Genomic DNA, 21740 nt, shown 5'->3' with positions numbered 1-21740 from the left:
AATCAAATATAACATTTTATTTGTCAAGTAAAAATGTCAATTTCATAGTTGGACAATTAGAAGCCAATTCAGAAATAATGATTGCATAACATCAGTTGAAATGCACATGCACACAGTGGTGGACTAGTGTTCGAAGACACTTGTCCATCACTGTGTGGGGGCCTCTGGCTACAGAAAATCCCCCCTGACTGCTTTGAAATTTACCTTATATACAGACCAGAACAGAAAGGGTTATAAATATTTACTGCACCAACACCTGTTTTGGGGGAAGAGCAGTGGCTTTTCACAAAAGGCACCACCCAAAGAGAGGACAGAATTTTCCTTAGTTTTCAATCTTCTTCATAATACCAGTGACTGCTGTGAAATTGAGACCATTTTACCAATCGCACTGAGACATTTAAAATGATACCAAACATAAAAAGGGAAAAACAATAGATACACAAGTTACAAGGCTGATAGATAATGTCAGCAGATTGTTTTGCAAAAGAAACCTCTGCAGGGTGATACAAGACTACTAATTATCCCGTTTATTACATGGCTGCTTGCCAGATAAGTAAATAATTGAACACAAAATATTCATTTGACATATTTTTATTATCTCAAAATGACTTGCAGTACCCACTTGACAGTTTGTTATGGTCTGTTATCAGTCGTAGCGGTTGTTGTCTTGCAATAATAGACCACTAGATGGCACGATTGAAGAATCAGAATTAAATATTGCAGGGAGCCGTGTAGAAATATAAATGTGACTAGAGTGGTTCAACCTTAATGTTATGAATTGACACAAATACTTTTTGTATGCAAAAACAAACAAAAATAATGACTTTATCAACAGTTTCTTCTCTTCCATTTTAGTCTCCTATGCTGTTGACGTAGTAAACAGTGCAGTGCTTCCGGTTTCTACATCACAACACCGGCTCATGGTTGAACCACTGTAGTCACATGGACTATTTTAACGATGTCTTTACTACCTTTCTGGGCATTAAAAGTGGTAATCAGTCTATCAGAAATTAGAAAGCTCTGGATTTCATCAAAAAGATCTATATTTTTTCCAAAGATGAACGAAGGTTTTGAACAACATGAGGGTGAGTAATTAATGCCAGAATTTTTGAGTGTGCTAACCCTTTAAGTAGCTAGTACTATATGAATCAGAATATTTTAAATCATAATTTTTAAATCAAGGCCTTTGATTTGAAATCAAGGCCACAGAGAGTGCCTTTTTGGGTGCATTAATATTCATCAAAGAATCCTGAAAAAATTGTTTCCTCAAAAATACAAAGTAGAAAATTGATAATAATCAAAAATGTTAACTGAGCAACAAATTAGCAGATTTGAATGATTATCGAAGAGTCATATGTGACTGAAAAATGGAGTAATGCTGCTGAAAACAACTTTGCCATCACAGCAATTCATTAGATCCAGCGTTAACGTCAGCTCTGGCAGGTCACGTCAGTCAGACTCCCATCAGAATACGACGCCTATCACAGCATCCATATATAAGCTCCTCAATATTATCAGCAGCTATCGCATTTCTCAGGAGCTAATTACCCTCCTCCATCCCCAGCTCCTCCTCTCTTCAGTCAGGATTGGCCTTATGATTCCCCTGAATCAGACTATTCTTGAAATATGTGTACATGTTAAATTATTGACATTAATGATATCTGCACATGTTGGTTCTGTTCTGTTTACCCTAAGGGGGTTTATTGCTGCTCTCCCTGATCTTATCCATGCTAGGCTGCATGGATGCGCAGGGTGATCCTGCCCAGAACAGATCCATACCGCCAATATAAACTCTATGCAATTATCATCATATTTGATAGTGGTCCTGACACAGTTATATTGGACAAGGTAATTGGGACGATTTTGTAGAATGTCTAAAGTGGACCATCAAAATAAAGCATAACCTTCATCTTAATTTTGAGGCCACACTCTTCCCCCTGTCATTCTCATGTGGGTCATTGAAATTTTTCCTTGTTGAGTGATAAGAAGGTGTGTGTGTGAGAGGAAATAACATATATTGTGTTAAAAAAATAAAATGGCACAGTGCATGAGTTCCTATTCTCTCTATTTATTTGAGCTCCATTAGACAAGGCATGTCCTCTTGCTGTTTACTGTCACTGTCAGGGACTATTAATTTTCTAGCAGAAGGATGGCATTTAATGACTTTAACTTCAAAATTTAACTTCATATATTTTTGGTTTTAAATTTTGTATTGTGTGTTAACCATTTTATAAAAGCAATACGGTACTTGATGCTAGTGCTGTATTGTGAATACAATCATGGCTAAAATGGTTAATGGGAGCCACCTCTCTTTCCTTATTGCTTACTCATCAAACTTGTATAATGTTTGGGTTAATTGGGTTAATATAGGACAAGTAATGTGGGACACCTAATCTCAGATTGAAGTACATTGCAGAAATCAAAAATTGTAATGGTCATTTTTAATCAGTTTTATAGAGAATAGTGCTTGAATCAGTGAAAAGTGAGTTAATATGCTGTCTTATATCGCTGAACCCTTAAAATGTTGATACAGCAAAGGAGATTGGTTTAATCAATGGAAACTCAAAATATGATGTTATCTGAACAACATGGAAATTTTTTTTTTTTTTTTCAGTGTGGTTATTAATGAAATTGAAAATGAAAATGAATGTTCCTCATGTCTATTTTGATTTTAACCTCCTCACTCTTTTACAGCAATGAGTATGGGGCATGTAATGTATCCCAAAATGCAGTGTTGTTGATGGAAGCCCATGCTCACCTTACCATCGGCTTGCAGTCAAGAGAGAGGCTTCTGCTGCTTTTCACAGATTCTCTCATCATTGCCAAGACTAAGTATGTTAATATTTCAGTGGGTTTGAGTATGTGTATTAATATGTACAAAAGAAATCTCTCTAAGAGTACACATGTGTGCATTGTGTGTGTTATGTTACAGGTCTCTGTATCTAAAGCTGAAGGCTCGTGTTAGCCTCTCAGATATATGGCTGGCATCCTGTGTTCATTTCATCACAGACAAGAAGCTTACCTCCAAGAACTCATTTGTGATTGGATGGCCGACCACCAATTATGCCGTCAGTTTCAGGTAATCTTTAAAAACTATTTCAAAATGTGAAACATGGGCAAACTGAACCAGAATATGAACCAGATATAGTCACTATGTAATTCAAACAAATAGCACTTACGAACTGTTATGTTTATGGGATTTTACATCTTGAGATGAAGCAGCAGTCCTTAAAAGAGAAATATTGTGCAGTGGAAGAAAATTGAATAGTGGATAAATTTGTGAAGTTCACAACGTAATTTCGGGAGGAGTGAACCCATCTAATCTTTCAATTAGTGAAACTCAAACATAATCTAAAGAGGAGGGAACCCTAATCTTTCAATTACATCCAGAGCATATAAGCAGCTTCTCACCCTGCTCTGGCATCAGTTGTTTCGATATCCCTCCACCTCCCCAACTCCACCACATAAATTAGGCATCTCATATATCATACTCCTCTTCCAGGCACTAGTAGTCCCTGGGGGATATATCCAAGCTCGAGTTGAAGCTGCTTCCTCAAGCCCCTCCACAGCGGACAGCAAGCCAAATACACTTAACCTTATTAGCTTAAAGATTTTATGAGGAAACGAACTTGTGAAAAGCTTTAGGCGTTTCAGGTGTTCTGAATTAAAAAAAATTAAATTGAGATACACCCACACTGATGCTACTGACTTGATCATAAAACATTGTGTGATAAGGTGACAGAAAATATTATTTTCCTGCAGCTCTTAAAATCTCATTCGAAGTTTACATTATTTTGTTATAAATGCACTCACACACTCTTTTCCAAGCTCAACTTGGCACTCTGCTGATTGAACTCCTTTTTAACCTGATTGTAAAGTCCTTCATTTGACATATTTTTGTGGAGATAAAAGTAGGTCAGAACCCATGTACTGGAGAACACATAATATGCTGCAAACCACAGGATAAAAAATAACACTCAGAATGCAGTGAGGTAATGACCTCTTCATTGTTCCTCTAATGTATTGTGTGTTTAATACTATATATGGCAAAGTGAACAAATGGTGCAGTAGTAAAAGGAAGTTGGTGACAGATTTAGCTTCTTTTTTTTCAATAACACTATAACGCCTGTCAGCATGTGTTCATAATTAGAAAAATATCGGGCCGAAAATATGTAAGAGAAAAGTTTTTAGGAAAGTCTCAGCTCAAATTGTGAAAGAATGGTTGGCTGTAATAGTGTATACAGGCAGGCGGACTAAGACACAGAAGAGTAAGGTTCCAACACAAAGTCTACTTATCATATAATTCAAGCAGGTAACAATCCAAACAGGAAGCAAGTTAACACACACTGAGTGTAACGATGACCTGAATAAGGAGTGCAGGAAAGGGAACTTATAATGACGGTAACCAAGGAGATAGATGAGTGATGGAAATCTGAACATGTGACAATTGAAAACAAACTGAAAGTCCATGAAACCAAAACTAATTGAAGATAACTGTTACTTCACACCCCCCTCCGGCAAGGCATGACTTTGCGCAGTAATGAAATGATGGCATAGAGAGGGATGAAGGGGGCTTGGGAGGAGGACATGGATGAGGAGAAGGGATGGTTGCAGGACATGGTGAAGGGATGGTGATGGCAGGATGAGGCAAAGAGATGGTGATGGCAGGACGACTAGACAAAGGGATAGTGAAGGCAGGATGATGAGACACAGATGGTACAAGTGAAGGAAGTCTGATGGCGCATACCCAGAGCTCCAGGGAGTTGACGAAGGTGGGATGGGCTGCTGATGTCTGTGAGACTACCAACGGAAATGAGTGCCCAGGATCCGAAGGTGCAGATGGAGGGCCAAGGACTGGGGCGACGGTGAGACTGAGGACAGAAGCAATGCTAAAGGGAGGAAGAAACCCGCTGCAGCCCTAGGAGGGTCAGAGCGCATCGGATGTCTGTGGTGCAGGTGGAGCGACGACTGACCAAGGGGGAGCCAGTGGGACCAGGGAACCTGGTAGAGCCACTAGTTCGAGGGTCCCTGGTGGAGGCGAAGGTTGTAGGAATCAGGATGGAGCCGACAGGTCGACAGGCCAAGATGGAGCGAAGGTATCCGAGGCTGGAGGCTTGACATCCTGGAAGGGCATTTCAAGAGATGGCGCAGAGCTGCAAGGTTCTAGCAGAGGTGGGACTTGAGGACTGGATGAGCTCCGTAATGATGGAGGTGGCATGAGACTGTACATGATGAAGGTGAGTAGGGCAAAGTCCACACAAATCAAAGAAACAAGTAAATCACAGTCCATATCGCTCATAATGCTGTCTTTAAACAGCGATGAAGGTCCAACAGGGAGCAACTTAAGAAGCAAACACAAACAAGGATAATAGAACACAGCTGAAACATATGAACTAATAATGAGGTAATCAATGAAACCAAAAGTAACTGAAGATAACTGAGAGACGAAGAACTAAGAGCGATGGAAGAAGCTCCTACACAGCAGCAACCGCTGTCACAAGCAGTGTCACTGCAGAGTAGTGAATGCGGATTGACAACAGACCCGGAAGAGAAGACAATGCTGAATAAAGTCGTAGTTTTTGTTATTTTTGGACCAAAATGTATTTTCGATGTTTCAAAAACTTCTAACTAACCCACTGATGTCACAGTGACTACTTTGATGATGTTTTTAGTACCTTTCTGGACATGGACAGTGCATCGTACATACATTTTCAATGGAGGGACAGAAAGCTCTCAGACTAAATCTAAAATATCTTAAACTGTGTTCCAAAGATGAACGGAGGTCTTAAGGGGTTTGGAACGACATGAGGGTGAGTCATTAATGACATTATTTTCATTTTTGGGTGAGCTAAACTTTTAAATTCATTGAAAGTCTTAGGGATGTGCTGGAGTACACTTCAAAGAGTGCTTGACTCTAGCATTATCAATACAGCCATTCTTTCACAATTTGTACAGTGTATATTAATATTTACCTTCTTAGCTTGTGGAAAAGCTGCTTGGTCCCAAAGTATTCCTTTTGAATTTTGTATGTTATAGATGTACTTATTTGAACTCCCCAACTAGGGACCCCCAGTGAATCACACTATTTACAGCATTGTATGTATTGTAATTAGCCAGTACACACTAGAACACATGTCTAAAAGATCAAATGTGATGAAAGGTGATATTATGAAGTATTTTACAGAGAAAAAGTACAAGACTACAGGGAACTGGAGAGGCTAGCTGAGGTGATAGAGAACAGAGACTGCACTTTATGACAGATACACATGCTTTCAAAGGCAAATTGACAAACAACAAGCATAGGATCCTGCTTTTAGAGCTGTATAAGAGGAGTGTTGCTTTCTGCCTAATGGTACAGTACAGTATTAATAGTGTCTTCTGGTTTGGTTTGGTCTGTGGCGTTTTGTTGTGTACAGTATGATTATATCACACACTTTAAAAATTGCTGGGTTAAAAACAACCCAAGTTGGGTTTAAAATGGACAAACACAGCAATTGGTAAGGTTAAATGTTTGCCCAACATGCTGGGTAGTTTTATTTATCTCGACTATTGTTTAAAAATTACTGTTTTTCTTTGCTTTCTTAAAATGAACCCATGTTGGAAATTAACATTTATTAAATTTAAATTGCTTAATAATAAATGTTCACCTTGTGATTATTATTGTTGCCTCTATTAATTATATCTGATTTTTAATTTCCAACCTATTTGGGTTCATTTTAAGCTAGCCATATAGTAATTTTTAAACCAATGTTGGGTTAAATAAAACTGCCCACCACATTGGGCAAACATTTAACCCAATTTGGGTTGTTTTTAAGCATTTTTTTAGAGTGTGGTTGTAATTAGCTGTTCACTATATCTATAGGCTGGGGTGATGTTGATGTTTGTCATGATTATTGTCTGCATTCATTTTCTTAAACAAAAACAATCTATTATGAGGCACACTCCTACATTACATTGTCTAAGATTAGATAAAATATAGTAAAAATCTCAAGACTAGAAACCTACATCACATAGAAACCACACTCACTAATATCAGACATTAAATGCCATTTATTATTCATATTATTATTTAGATCTACATCTATCTGAAAATCTAGTTAGCATTTAAATGTTGGAGAACTGAAACTAAATCTAACATTTTCTCTCTTTCTCTTTGCCCATCCTCCTAAACCAAAGCTCATCAGAAACAAAGGAGAGATGGTTACATGCTCTTCAGTGGTAAGGAAATTAAAAAATCAAAGACTTAAAGCTATAACATCAAATAATTTATCAAAGTACAAGTTTTTATTCCAAATCTGAGGTATTCCTGCTGTGATTTTTTGTCTATTTTATTGAATGTTCCACGCCTTTGTATTTGTGTTTTTCTTGCTTTCCCATTTGTATTTGTTTGCTTGTAATATTGTTTTATTCTTTAGGCACACCTGCAGAGCCAGGCAGAGAGTCTTGCCAAATGCTATTCTTCTCTACGTCCTGCTGATCTGCCATGCTGATGACAACAGCTCAGCGGTACACAAATGCTTTTTGGTTTAATTTTGACCTAATCACACCCAGCCCCCAGGGAACTAAATTCATGTCTCTGTTTACAAGTGGACTCAATTTGTCCTGTATCCTGAAGCTTGTTTTGTGAGCTGATGGTCAGTATTTTTGTCTGTTTTCATGCTATTGGCTGTTAAGACTGTTGCTGTGGCAGTGGACGTGAGCACTACTGCGGAAAATGTGGTTCAGTATATCATGCAGCAATGCAAATTACTGGTAAGTGATCATAAAGGCCTCTTGTTGGTAGTATGGTGTAACACACCAGTGTTTTTGCACATTAGATATTTACCCTCTTTAAAGCACAGTTGAGTGTTCCATATGAGAGAGCCACGTGCTTTTTCTTTGCACCCATTATGAGCTTGCATTTTGGTGGATATGACTACCTGCCCCTCTGAAGCAGTGTGATTCTATAATGTTGTGTACATCATTCTTTTGCTTTCTGATGACCAGTAACTCTACATTGTGCCAAGTTTGTCCACTGGCATTTCCTGTGTTTGATAAGTAACTTCCTCTTTCCTGTCTCTTTTCAAAACATAATGACCACTTCCTGTGTGCAGGGTGAAGTCTCGGACTACCAGCTGTGTGTGAACTATGAAAAAGAAGAGGAAACATACCCCCTTATTGGTAATGAGAGACACACACACACTCACACACACACACACACACACACACACACACATGTTTGTTTTTGTGAATTGTGGGGACTTTCCATAGACTTCAATGCATTTTACACTGAACAAACTGTACATTCTATCCCCCTACCCTGCCCCTACCCCTAAACCTAACCCTCACAGGAAACTGTGCAAACTTTTACTTTTTCACAAAAACTCATTCTATATGATTTATAAACCCATTTACATTGTGGGGACCGCTGGCTGGTCCCCACGATGTAGGTGAACTCAGGTTTATATTACATCATGGGGACATTTGGTCCCCACAATGTAATATAAACAAAAGCACACACACACACACACACACACACACACACACACACACACACACACACACACACACACACACACACACACACACATGTTTGTTTTTGTGAATTGTGGGGACTTTCCATAGACTTCAATGCATTTTACACTGAACAAACTGTACATTCTATCCCCCTACCCTGCCCCTACCCCTAAACCTAACCCTCACAGGAAACTGTGCAAACTTTTACTTTTTCACAAAAACTCATTCTATATGATTTATAAACCCATTTACATTGTGGGGACCGCTGGCTGGTCCCCACGATGTAGGTGAACTCAGGTTTATATGGTTTATATTACATCATGGGGACATTTGGTCCCCACAATGTAATATAAACAAAAGCACACACACACACACACACACACACACACACACACACACACACACACACACACACACACACACACACACACACACACACACACACACACACACACACACACACACACACATTTGCTTAACTATCTAAATGGGGATATTGCATAGCCTTTTATTGTAGTTATGTGGTTATAAATACCTAACCCTAACATAAAACTTTCTTTTTTACAATAAAACAACAACAATTTTTTATACTTTATTTATTTATTTATTTTTTACAAATGAGGATGTCCCCAAAATGAGATTTTGTCAGGTTTTTCTCACTTCTGGGTATAGATTTGTCCAGGAAGTAAAGTATTTTCATTTTTTCCAGATTAGAAAACATGTTCCATTGTTCCCAATTGATGCAGGCAGCATGCATAACACACTAATGATTATGCCTCTTTAATGTCAGAGAAAACACATGAGAGCATGTTGAATTCACAGATTTCACCAGAAGGCTTTTTGATGACATTAAAAAAAGATAATTAGGGAATATTATTCCAACAACAATATTGAGAAGAAAAAGAGAAAACTGATCTTGGGTGGATAATATAATATGTTGTATAAGCCATATAAACCAAACATTACCACCAATTTAATCATTTAAAAAATTATTGGTTGAGCAAATGATTAGTTCATTTTAATTAAGACTCGCTTCTTGTGCATACTCATCATCAAATACAAATACATCATCAGGGTTGAGCGAAATACAATTGAATTTAATCCCATTCAGTCCATGTGAATTGGTCTTATTTATCTGTTTATTTACAGCAGATATAAAGTCTACACACCCCTGTTAAAAGTCCACAGGCTGTCTATAAATCTCTGAGCTATATGAAGAAACGTTTTCCCCCACTTAGTCAAGTCATCTTCATTTATCTGTTTCTTTCTCTAGTCTACATTGTAATAGGGCAAGAATTAAAGAATAATTCTCTTCAAATGCCAGCCACCAACATTAACAAATACACACAAGCGGATCCTTATTGTCTGTATTAATCCAAGGTGTTAGCTGGATTTTCAGTTGGATAAAGTTGCACACTAATCCATAGATGCATCAGTGTCAGATTTATATACAGATTTTGTCCTAGTGACAGAGAAAACATAAAACTAGCTAATAACTATTTTTAAGGTCAAAAGAGGACAGTATTTTACTCTCATTCTTTTGTACACAGACATATAAAGAATGAAATATGTTAGCAATAAAGTAAATGCTTTTTGGTCCCTGCATTGTTCTTTGAGAATGAAATTTCCTGCAACATAAAACACCCATTACCTGTCTTATTTTTTGTCTCTTCTAGGCCATGAGCTACCATTCTTCATCTTGCATCATTCCCTGAGAAGTCAGCAAGACCATCTGCACATGCCCAGTGAGCCCCTGCAGGAAGCATTTAGTTCTTCCAAACAGGCAGAGGCCTCTTCCAAGACCCCTCACTTCACACTAAAAACCAAAACACGCACTCCTAGCGGTAAGTGCACTTGACTGACTGACTTGACTACATTTTTGAACAAGTATGTACTTTTTACTCCAATACATTTTTGATGAGTAATGCAATTTCTCGCTACATTTTGCATGGCACCTAACTTTTTCTGCAGCAGTTTATTTCTACTAAAAAGATGTGATATTGCTATCGACAGGGCATTGAATATGTTATATCTTGTTTGTTTTGCATTTACTTACCTAATCTTGTCAACATGGCTACTTTACGTGAATGTGAGTGCATTAACAGGTAGTTGATGAATCACAGGTGTTTTATATTTGAGATGAGGCCATAGCTGCAGCCAGTGATGAGGCCAAAACAGTATGTCCAGTACAAGTGGGCTTTGACTATTTCATTTGACTTCATGCTTCCTGAAACAGTCATGAACATGCATTTAAAATCATTCTTGTCGGTTATTGGCTGGAGCATGTTTATTATGTTTCGTGGTCCAGGCTGGATCAGTTTGTTTTTATTACTGCCGTTTTCGGAGTTTGTGGCAACTACAGAGACCGTGTTTTTTTACAGTGTGTTCAGGGGACAGGCAGCTAGCGGATAGTGAGGAGATGTTTGCTGTATGTGACAAAAAAATATTTTGGCCTAAAAACCCTTGACATCACTTAGAGCACCTTTAACTCTGTTTTATTTATCCATTATATTGAAGAGAACCTTTTGAAGAATATTGGTTTATTTATGCTCTTTTTGAGCACTTGAGGTTAACTGAGACTTGAGTGTTTGTAGACGTTTAAGAGACTGTTGTGTTGACCTTTATATAAGGTGTTCAGTTTTATTTTGATTTTAGAAAATAAGCGTGATTGCTCTCCGCACAAATCAACTGTTTCATGTCATTTTTCACTGATATGTGCATGTTTTAGCATAGTTTTATCATAGTAAGAGTAGTGGCTTCTCTTAGGTTCTGTTCTCTATAAGGTTCTCTACAGTGTGTGGCTGTCCAGAGGTCATTAGTTAAACAATTTTTCAAATTTAAATTGTAAAACCGATTTTTACTGTGTTTTCTCCATTGAAAGAGAATTTGTGTAATGCTGTGGAATGGAATTAAACATGGATTTAAAATGTGTTAAATAGAGTTACATTCTCATTGGCAGTGTTAAGGAAAGATACTAATGTGGTACAATATTGCGTTACTCCCTAAAAAGTAACTTATTGCATTACTTGGTTACTTTTTATGGGAAGTATAAAAATAATTTCAAATAATAATTTCACTTTTCACACCAAAAGTGAAATGATCCTTCGATGATGCAGCACACACAATGGAGGGTTGTGTTATGGCAAGGGACCTGGATAATGGATAAGGGGCGCTTGTCCGGTTGAGAACAACTGGTCTAGTTCCTTTTGTGCCTGTCTGTGTTTATACTCCTTGTTTAGTTCAGTTCTTTGTCAGTGTTTATGGTTGTGTTTGCTACTTCTTCATGTGATTCTTTGTGGATTTAATAAAGACTTTAATTGTTACTCATCTTCTTCGTTGTGCATGTGTATAAGCCAGTAACAGATTTGAAATGCATTACTTTAATAGTTACTTGAAAAAAGAAATCTGATTCGTAACTGGCATTACTTGTAATGCATTACCCCCCAACGCTGCTTATTGCTGAATAGATGTTTAATAAATTAGAAGGGTCAGGGGATGTGTAGGCCTTTGTGATTGATAAATGGTTCAAGTCTGCTGAAGTCTGCAGGTACAGATTCAGTGTGCAGTCACATAGGCTATATCTTACAAACTGTTAGTTTATGAGTCAAAATTGGAGTCGCATTATGTGTTGGTCATGTACTGTACACTCTGTTCAAAACTTTGGGGTCAGTTAAACATCAAGGATGCATAAAAGGCAGTAAAGACATTTATAATGTTTACAGTATTACTATTTCAAATCAGTGCTGTTCTTTTGAACCTATTTCTCAAAGAATACTTAAAGGTGCCCTAGAACGTCATTTTAAAAGATGTAATATAAGTCTAAGGTGTCCCCTGAATGTGTCTGTGAAGTTTCAGCTCAAAATACCCCATAGATTTTTTTTTAATTCATTTTTTTAACTGCCTATTTTGGGGCATCATTAACCATACACCGATATATAGGTTGCGGCCCCTTTAAAGCTCGTGCTCCCCTGCTCCCGGAGCTCGCGTTTGCCTTGAACAGCATAAACACAGTTTACACAGTTAATATAACCCTCAAAATGGATCTTTACAAGATGTTCATCATGTATGCTGCATGCATACATTGGATCATGTGAGTATTGTATTTATTTGGATGTTTACATTTGATTCTGAATGAGTTTGATAGTTCTCCGTGCTAAAGCTAACAGTACACACTGTTGGAGAGATTTAATAAAGAATGAAGTTGTGTTTATGAATTATACAGACTGCAAGTGTTTAAAAATGAAAATAGCGACGGCTCTTGTCTCCGTGAATACAGTAATAAAAGATGGTAACTTTACCCACGTTTAACAGTACATTAGCAACATGCTAACAAAACATTTAGAAAGACAATTCACAAATATCACTAAAAATATCATGATATCATGGATCATGTCAGTTATTATTGCTCCATCTGCCATTTTTTGCTATTGTTCTTGCTTGCTTACCTAGTCTGATGATTCTGCTGTGCACATCCAGACGTTCTTCCCTTGTGTAATGGCTTGAACATGAGCTGGCATATGCAAATATTGGGGTCATACATATGAATGATCCCGACTGTTACGTAACAGTCGGTGTTATGTTGAGATTCGCCTGTTCTTCAGAGGTCTTTTAAACAAATGAGATTTATATAAGAAGGAGGAAATGGAGTTTGAATCTCAGTGTATGTCTTTTCCATGTACTGAACTCTTGTTATTCAACTATGCCAAGGAAAAAAAAATATTTAATTCTAGGGCGCCTTTAAAATATCAGTTTCTACAGAAACATGAAGCAACACAACTGTTTTCAACATATAAAGAAATGCTTCTTGAACACCAAGTCAGCATATTAAAATGATTTCTGAAAGATCATGTGACACCGAAGACTGGAGTAATGATGCTGAAAATTCAACTTTGCCATGACAGCAGTAAATAACATTTTAAAATATAAGAGTAGAAAATAGTTAAAATAGAAAGAGTAGAAAACAGTTATTTTAAATTAATTTTAAGTAACAATATTTGCCTAATATTATTATATTTTTGATCAAATAAATGTGAGCATAAGAAATTTCTTTCAAAAACATCAAACATTCTACAGACCTCAATCTTTTGAACAGTATTCAACTGTAGGTGGATCCTATCGTACAGAAAAGTTAAAATTCCAGGCATTCATATAGATTTTTATCTTTTAAAAAGCCTTAATTTGCAGGGCTGGGCTACATATTAAAAAACACCAAAGTGTATTGGCGAAAAAATATTTAGATAGACCTAGTGTTTTTATATTTAAAAAAATGTCTTCTCAGTAGTTCCCACACTAGTGTGTCAACATACCTACTCACAAAAGATTATCTTGTGTATTAAATGAAATATTCACTAGGAAAAAGATTGACTTTTCCCAGTACCCTGTAAGTAATGATGGCAGCTAGAGCTGCTATTTAAGCTCATACTGTACTCCAGTGCTCATGGCCATAGTCTGATATGCTTGAATATTTACTCTGACAGTCTGTGTCCTGTTTCTCATAAAATGCAGATCCCAGTGGCACAAAGCAGAAAGGATGTTCACGTCAGTTTGTTTATAGTACAGCCTGAGCTGAATTCATAGAAGAGTTCACAAGCACAGTGTTGTACAGCACAAGGTCTACTGGAACTTTAACAGACCTGTTTTCACAGTAGGCGAACATGTCCACCTTCACAGTCCTTCAGAGAGATGGTAGAATCCTTTTTTTCCAGAACACACTCAAAAGTTTCCATGACCACAGATGTAAGAGGTTGTTGAGCCAGATGGTTGTTGATGTCTTACTACCTGTGCTTTATAAAAAAGAACTCAGATTAGCTCTGAGAAGAACCTCTTCAAGATTTTTCACATCTTAGAAATCCAATTACTTTGAAAAAATATTACATGAGGAGCAGAGGTCAGGGAAGTGTAATTGTTAATATTTCTAAACATGCTTACGCACATAAAAGCAGTGGAATTTTCCCTTATGTAAATGTCACAAACTCATTTTTTCATTGATTTTTTATTAGACTTATGAAAAGGTATAGTTTATATAGATTTTCTATTATTATTATAGCACATCATAGCTATAACCACTGTGCGAGTGTTACTCTTTTGTCTTATGCAGTTCTAGGGTGATTACATGTGTGTCCAGTTATTGTAATGAACCATTCTGGATACGATCATAACTCTTCACATTGGTCTTCGACTTTTAGCAATGCTGCTACCTGTTAATTTAAAAACATTTCAGTGTTCTCTGACACAAAACAGCTTCATTTTCTGCATTAATCATATTTCTACTGCTTCAACATTTTCAGTACATAAATACTGTGAAGAGAATGGGAAAAGATTAAAAAGAGAACAGTTAACATTTAATTTAGTTAAAGATTTTCCAGCACTAAAATAATTCAGTAAATACCGCTTACACCGTAAAAACAAATTTGCTCAATTAAATTGTGCAAACTCGTTCAATTAGCTTAAAGGTGCCATAGAATGCTTTTTCACAAGATGTAATATAAGTCTAAGGTGTCCCCTGAATGTGTCTGTGAAGTTTCAGCTCAAAATACCCCATGGATTTTTTTTAATTAATTTTTTTAACTGCCTATTTTGGGGCATCATTATAAATGTGCGCTTCCCCTTTAAATCCTCGCGCTCCCCGCACCAAGCTTGCGACTCTGTAACGCATTGAATAAACAAAGTTCACACAGATTATGGATCTTTACAAGATGTTCGTCATGCATACTGCATGCATGCATCAGATCACGTGAGTATAGTGTTTATTTGGATGTTTACATTTGATTCTGAATGAGTTTGATGGTGCTCCGTGGCTAAAGCTAACATTACACACTGTTGGAGAGATTTATAAAGAATGAAGTTGTGTTTATGAATTACACAGACTGCAAGTGTTTAAAAATGAAAATAATGACGGCTCTTGTCTCCATGAATACAGTATGAAACAATGGTAACTTCAACCACATTTAACAGTACATTAGCAACATGCTAACGAAATATTTAGAAAGACAATTTACAAATATCACTAAAAATATCATGCTATCATGGATCATGTCAGTTATTATTGCTCCATCTGCCATTTTTCTCTATTTTCCTTGCTTGCTTACCTAGTCTGTTGATTCAGCTGTGCACAGATCCAGACGTTAATACTGGCTGCCCTTGTCTAATGGCTTGAACATGGGCTGGCATATGCAAATATTGGGGGTGTACATATTAATGATCCCGACTGTTGGTGTTGTGTTGAGATTCGCCTGTTCTTCAGAGGTCTTTTAAAAAAATGAGATTTATATAAGAAGGAGGAAACAATGGAATTTGAGACTCACTGTATGTCATTTCCATGTACTGAACTCTTGTTATTCAACTATGCCAAGGTAAATTCAATTTTCAATTCTATGGCACCTTTAACTTAATTATATTAAGTCTTATTTACAAATATATTAAAAGTCTTCCTTACTTATTTTAAGCCACAGTTAATTTAAGTTTTGTTAACTTAAGGGTATCTCTGATCTGAGGAATGGTGTACTCCCAGACTCCATTGTGGTATGAACAAATTAAGCAATTGCTTTTTTTTATTCCTTTTTTTTTTTTTGGGATTTATTTGACAATTTTATTTGCTGCCTTGTGTCAGTAAATAAAATTTGTATAACTAAAATTGTAATGGTCAGCGTCTTATTAATCTAAAATAATTTAATGGTTACCATTGTTGTATGCATTGGCATAACTAGAGGGAGATCAACCCCCTTAAATATTTGATGTTTAATAGTAAGGTGTTAGTAGAATAGTATGATATAAAAAATATAAAATTTAATTATGTGCTGTGTGTATTCTGCTGCCAGTAATATAATAGTATAGTGTTTATGATATAAGTAATAGCAATACAACTTTCATAGATCATAATTCAACATGAAATGTAAATTAGTGTAGTGAGGAGTTAGGTCATCTTTTTTTTCTTCTCTTCTTTTGAAGCCACAAATAATGATGTCTTGTTGCATCCCTTTATCAACAAGAAGAGAGTTATAGTAAAATAAATGAAGTTCCAAGTGCCCAACCAAAGGGAACATTGATCACCATAATGGTAGCTAAACCATTTTAGAAATTCAGCATCAGTTTATGAAGTCAACTTATGTGATATTCTTTCAAAATTTCAGTTGTATTGACAATTCTATATTCAAGATGATTTTGGAAAATGAGTGAATGCAACTAAGGAGAAAGATAACTACAGAAGTGGAGGAAATGCGTGAAAATTCTATTAAGAATTGCCCCACCTCAAAAAAATTATTTTGCTTGACAAAATGGTACCCAAACTGCTCAAGTAACTTCAAGTAAGTTCTTAAGATTACTCCAAGTAATCTTAACTTGGGTTTTCTGAGTAACAAGGCATAGTATGTGACTAGTACAGAATACTAGATTTTTACAATTAAAGGGTTAGTTCTCCCAAAAATGAAATTTCTTTCATTAATTACTTGTCGTTTCACACCCATAAGACCTTTGTTCATCTTCGGAGTGGTTTTTGCAAGAGGTTTTTTTTTTATTTTATTTTTATCCCCCATAGAATGCAACGTAATTGCCACATTCAAGGCCCAGAAAAGTAGCAAACACATCATTAAAATAGTCAAGGTGACTAGTGGTTCAACCTTAATGTTATGAATTGACAATAATGTGCGTAAAAACAAAACAAAAATAATGACTTTATTCAACAATTTTTTCTCTCCCCTGTCATTCTCCTATGCTGTTTACGTTCAGCGCTTCCAGTTCCCTTTCAATATTTCACTCGTACTGCGTATGAGTTTCGTCAGATTCTACCAGATGGACGTTCCGACCTTAAAGGCTCGGGTCCTTTCAGTGTAAATTCGCGGCCCCTTAATTTTCCGCTTTTTTGCACATCACAAACTCGGGAGTTCTCTCCTCCGTAGTGTAACAGGGTACGACGGCTCGGCCTTCACTTGTCCTCGGCCCCTTCTGGTGCCTGTTCAAGTTCTGTCGTTCCCCACCCGTGGCACGGCGCGGTTGAATTCGTTCCCCCATACGCTGTACGAGTGAAATATCGAAAGGGAACGTACTCGGTTACTAACGTGGAACTGAGATATGGAACGAGTACTGGGTTACTTGCCGTGCCACGAGGCTGCGGCTTAGGTCGCCACTTCAGTCGATATGGCCTGATGGCCTATGGCGATTCGCTCGCTTATATAGCACATTACCCCGCCCCTTTTGGCGGGAATGTGCGCGCGCTCTCTTCCCATAGGCCGAGCAGCTGAGCCACGCTGCCATTGGTTCAACAACTTGTCTATGAGTGAACCAATGACGGTGCAGTTACACTGCGTTATTGAAAAGGCTTCAGTAGCGGGGAAAAAGGGAGACTTTTCCTCATACGCAGTACTCGTTCCATATCTCAGGGAACCAAGGTTACGTTAGTAACCGAGTACGGTTCTATGTCAGAATGCCGACTCATTATTGGTCGGCTCCTGCATCAGCAGCACACGCAGGGGATAGAATAAATACATGTTTAAAAAGTTGTTGCAGCCTAATATGATCTTCCTTTGAGAGTGGCTCATTCATGCCCTCCTCATCTCTCATGTCATGAAACCACATCCAAGCATGTGATCAGACATGTTCACTTATTCAGAGATAAGACACTAGCTATGTTTCTATCCTCCTATTTTTATGCACATTTTGGGATATTGCATAAACAAATGTTGGATAGAAATGGCAAGACGTGCATAAATTCTAAAAATGTGCATAAATAATGCATGCACTCAATTGAGGTGAATACATTTTTTAGCCAATAAGAAGACATGAGCACATAAACAATGATGGAAGCATATTTATTAAATAAATCCCTCGATGCGCAGCAAAAACAAATCCCACAACAGTGACAACAGTGGATATGACTGGATAACTGGAATAACTAGTGGACCAATTTCAATGCACAGTATCTCAAAATTTGGTTTGAACATTCTGAGTTGCCTAAGCCAAAGAATTGTCTCATAGGATTGCATTTCCAAACACCAGGCATCCGAATGCAAGATAACATGACAGCGTTTATTGTGTTTTATCTGCCCGCTCTGAGACTCAACTCATTTATGATGTAGAAAATTAGGGCCACAGTGGCTTCCCTCATTGCAGCAACTTCATTTTTTTATTACAGAAATTTTGCACCAATTTCCGAGGAAGTGCTGACTTTGTTCCCTTGAACACATGGGATGGAAATGCAAATGTTATATTCCCATTTTGGATGGAAACATCGCAACATTAATGTTGTGAGGGAACCTTTAGTAGAAAGAGGGTGTAATTTTCCTTTTTTATTGATTGGTCTGTTGTGTGTCATTGACTGACAGGTGCTTTGCTGAAACACAAAAGAAAGAGGTCTCTGATAGATTGGGCTCTGAGAAGGGGACACTTTAACCAATCTGATGGCCAGTCTGACCCACAAACTGCCTCTCACAAGCTATTTGGTCAGTCTCTTTCTTCCATTTGTCCTGATGGAAACCTGCCCAAGCCAATAATGGTAAGGAGATCACTGGGTCTGGACCTGTTTTACTATATTTGTTCATTCTGGATTGATTCATGCTGGTTGTTATTATTATTGTGTTTTGCGTTACAATTTTGTAAGCCAACTAGATCCTTGATTTTCTAATGAAAGTTGTAGCAGTGGCCTTCTTTTCTGACTGGACTTGGTATATATTGTGATCCCAATAAGGAAACCAGACAATAGTTTAATCTCAATCTCAATTTATTTATAAATCACAATAAAACAACAGTAGGCTAGGCGACCATTGTGCTGAACAATATCAATTAAATAGCTAAAATACGTAAGACAGTATGAGAGTAAAACATAACATAAACACATAATTGAAGCTTAGACTAGCCCCATTTGACTCAAAGAGATACATAAATTGTGAATTATGAAATTGAAAAATTATTTTTAATTTACCTTGAAAAAAGCTTGCAGAAAATACAAGTTTGTGAGAATCACCCTCAAACTCAATCCTGACTTGGTAAAACAATTATCTTCATTTAAAATGTTTCAAGCCTTCAAAATATGTTTTAAGTCTTATGTTTTCTTTCTGTTTACTTTTTTCTTAAACTTTTTCTTTAACTGTTTAACATTAAATCATACTGGGATGTTTGCTGAAATAATTGGATGTGGCACAGCCCATTTCCACCAGCCTCCACTGCTCATTACTATGTACTACTGTACACCCAAAGCACTTTACATTCATATCAGGGGGTCTCTCCTCACCCACCACCAGTGTGCAGCATCCACTTGGATGATGTGACGGCAGCCACAGTGCGCTCATCATACACCAACTATAGGTGGAGGGGAGAGAGAGTGATAAAGCCAATTCAGTGGGTGTGAATTATTGGGAGGCCATGATTGTTAAGGGCCAAGAGAGATAATATGGTCAGGACACCAGGGTTACACCCTTTACGAGAAGTGCCGTGGGATTTTTAATGACCAAAGAGAGTCAGGACCTTGGGTTAACGTCTCATTCGAAGGATGGTCGATTAACAGTTTTGTCAATGTGTTTGTGTGTGTGTGTGTGTGTGCACATAGGACCTGCTATATCTGCTGTTCTGTGAGGGTCCAGAGACCCGTGGAATCTTTCGTCGTTCAGCAAATGCCAAAAACTGTAGGATCCTGAAGGAGCGAATGAATTCTGGGCAAAGTATTTCACTGCATGAACAATCAGTGTTCGTCTCTGCGTCTCTAATTACAGTGAGAACACAGTCATTTTAATTCAACAGTGATATACACAAATCATACCTCATCTACATTCACAATACATACCTTATTCTACATTCTAAATCTAAATAAAATAAAAATTTCTTTGTTCACCCTTTTCATTCTTTATTAAAGTGTGTGTGTTTGTTTGTGTGTAGGAGTTCTTACGGAAGCTGCCTGATGGTGTTTTGTGCTGTGACTTATATGATGACTGGATTGAAGTGCTACAAAGTGAGGATCAACAGGATAGACTTAACAAAGTCAGAAAGTGAGAACATCACACAAACATACACATGTACATATTGCACATATACACACTTGTATGTACAAAAGTGTATGGACTAAGACTGAGTTCCCACCTGGTATTAAGATTTTTTTTATTGATCTATTACAAAAATGGTGTATTATTTATATAACAGCTTTTTTAGAACCCAAGGCTGCTTTACAAAAGCAAAGACATTACAACATGGAGCATAGATACCCAGTGGGGTTTTGTATTTTATCCAAAATGTATTTTCATATAACATTTACAGGTACAAAAACATACTTTATTGTAGATTATTACATTTAGATGCTGAAACTTACAATATGGACATACTAGCTGCATTTAAAATGTATGCATTATTAAGTATTTACAACTATAGAAACATCAAATATTTTTAAATCCTTTCTAACAGAAAGTACTGCGTAATTACAAATAATTTACAGCGTAACTTTCGATAATTAAAGTGTACTTATACAGTAAGTATGTGTAAAGTATACACTCTAAAAATGCTGTGTTAAAAACAACCCAAGTTGAAAATTGACAAACCCAGCAATTGGGTTGTTTTAACCCATTGGTAGGGTTAAATGTTTGCCCAACCTGCTGGGTAGGTTTATTTAACTCAACTATTGTTTAAAAATTACTGTATTGCTTAATTAAAATTAACCCAAAGTATGTTGGAAATTAACATTTATTAATGTTCAATGAATAATTATTAAACAATAAACATTTATTAAATTACTTATTAATACATTTATATTAATAAACTATTAAACTATTAAATTTATATTAATAAAATATTAAAGCTTATTAATAAATATTCACCTTTTGTCTATTATTGTTGTCTCTAATTGCATCTGGTTTTTAATTTCCCAACTATTTTGGGTTCATTTTAAGCTAGCTATATAGCAATTTTTAAATAATAGTTGGTTTAAATAAAACAACCCAGCAGGTTGGGCAAACATTTAACCCAACCGCTGGGTTTCTCCATTTTTAACCCAACTTGGGTTGTTTTTAACCCAGCATTTTTTAGAGTGTAGGGGAACAATATGTAAAGTATTGGGAATAAAGGGGTAACAACCAGGAAAATAACAAATTATTTATACTGTAAGTATTTTAGAACTAAGGGGTACTTACACTTTTATGACAGACAATAATCTTACATTTGGGAGCAATTTAGCTAGAAAGTGCACTGATTAAGTTGTTTCAAGGCAAGTAGAAAGAACTATTGCAATCTTTTTTTAATACATGGGGAAATATGCTTTTGTTTCATGTAGT

General features: G+C 36.7%; 1 protein-coding gene across 1 annotated transcript in view; it reads left to right on the top strand.

Moving 5' to 3' along the window:
• arhgap20b (Rho GTPase activating protein 20b) overlaps positions 1-21740 on the top strand; it is a 56105-nt gene that overhangs the window by 5384 nt on the left and 28981 nt on the right. Inside the window, exons 3-12 of the mRNA XM_067407064.1 lie at positions 2695-2832; positions 2933-3079; positions 7177-7218; positions 7416-7506; positions 7675-7752; positions 8094-8160; positions 10173-10340; positions 18813-18982; positions 20033-20194; positions 20359-20468. Coding sequence (XP_067263165.1) covers positions 2695-2832; positions 2933-3079; positions 7177-7218; positions 7416-7506; positions 7675-7752; positions 8094-8160; positions 10173-10340; positions 18813-18982; positions 20033-20194; positions 20359-20468 — 1173 coding nt within the window. The remainder of the gene's footprint in view (positions 1-2694; positions 2833-2932; positions 3080-7176; positions 7219-7415; positions 7507-7674; positions 7753-8093; positions 8161-10172; positions 10341-18812; positions 18983-20032; positions 20195-20358; positions 20469-21740) is intronic.

Source organism: Chanodichthys erythropterus, chromosome 13 (assembly GCF_024489055.1).
Source record: "Chanodichthys erythropterus isolate Z2021 chromosome 13, ASM2448905v1, whole genome shotgun sequence".
NCBI lineage: Eukaryota > Metazoa > Chordata > Actinopteri > Cypriniformes > Xenocyprididae > Chanodichthys > Chanodichthys erythropterus.
Note: the sequence above shows the minus strand (reverse complement) of the source record. Positions and strands in the feature narration are given on the sequence as shown.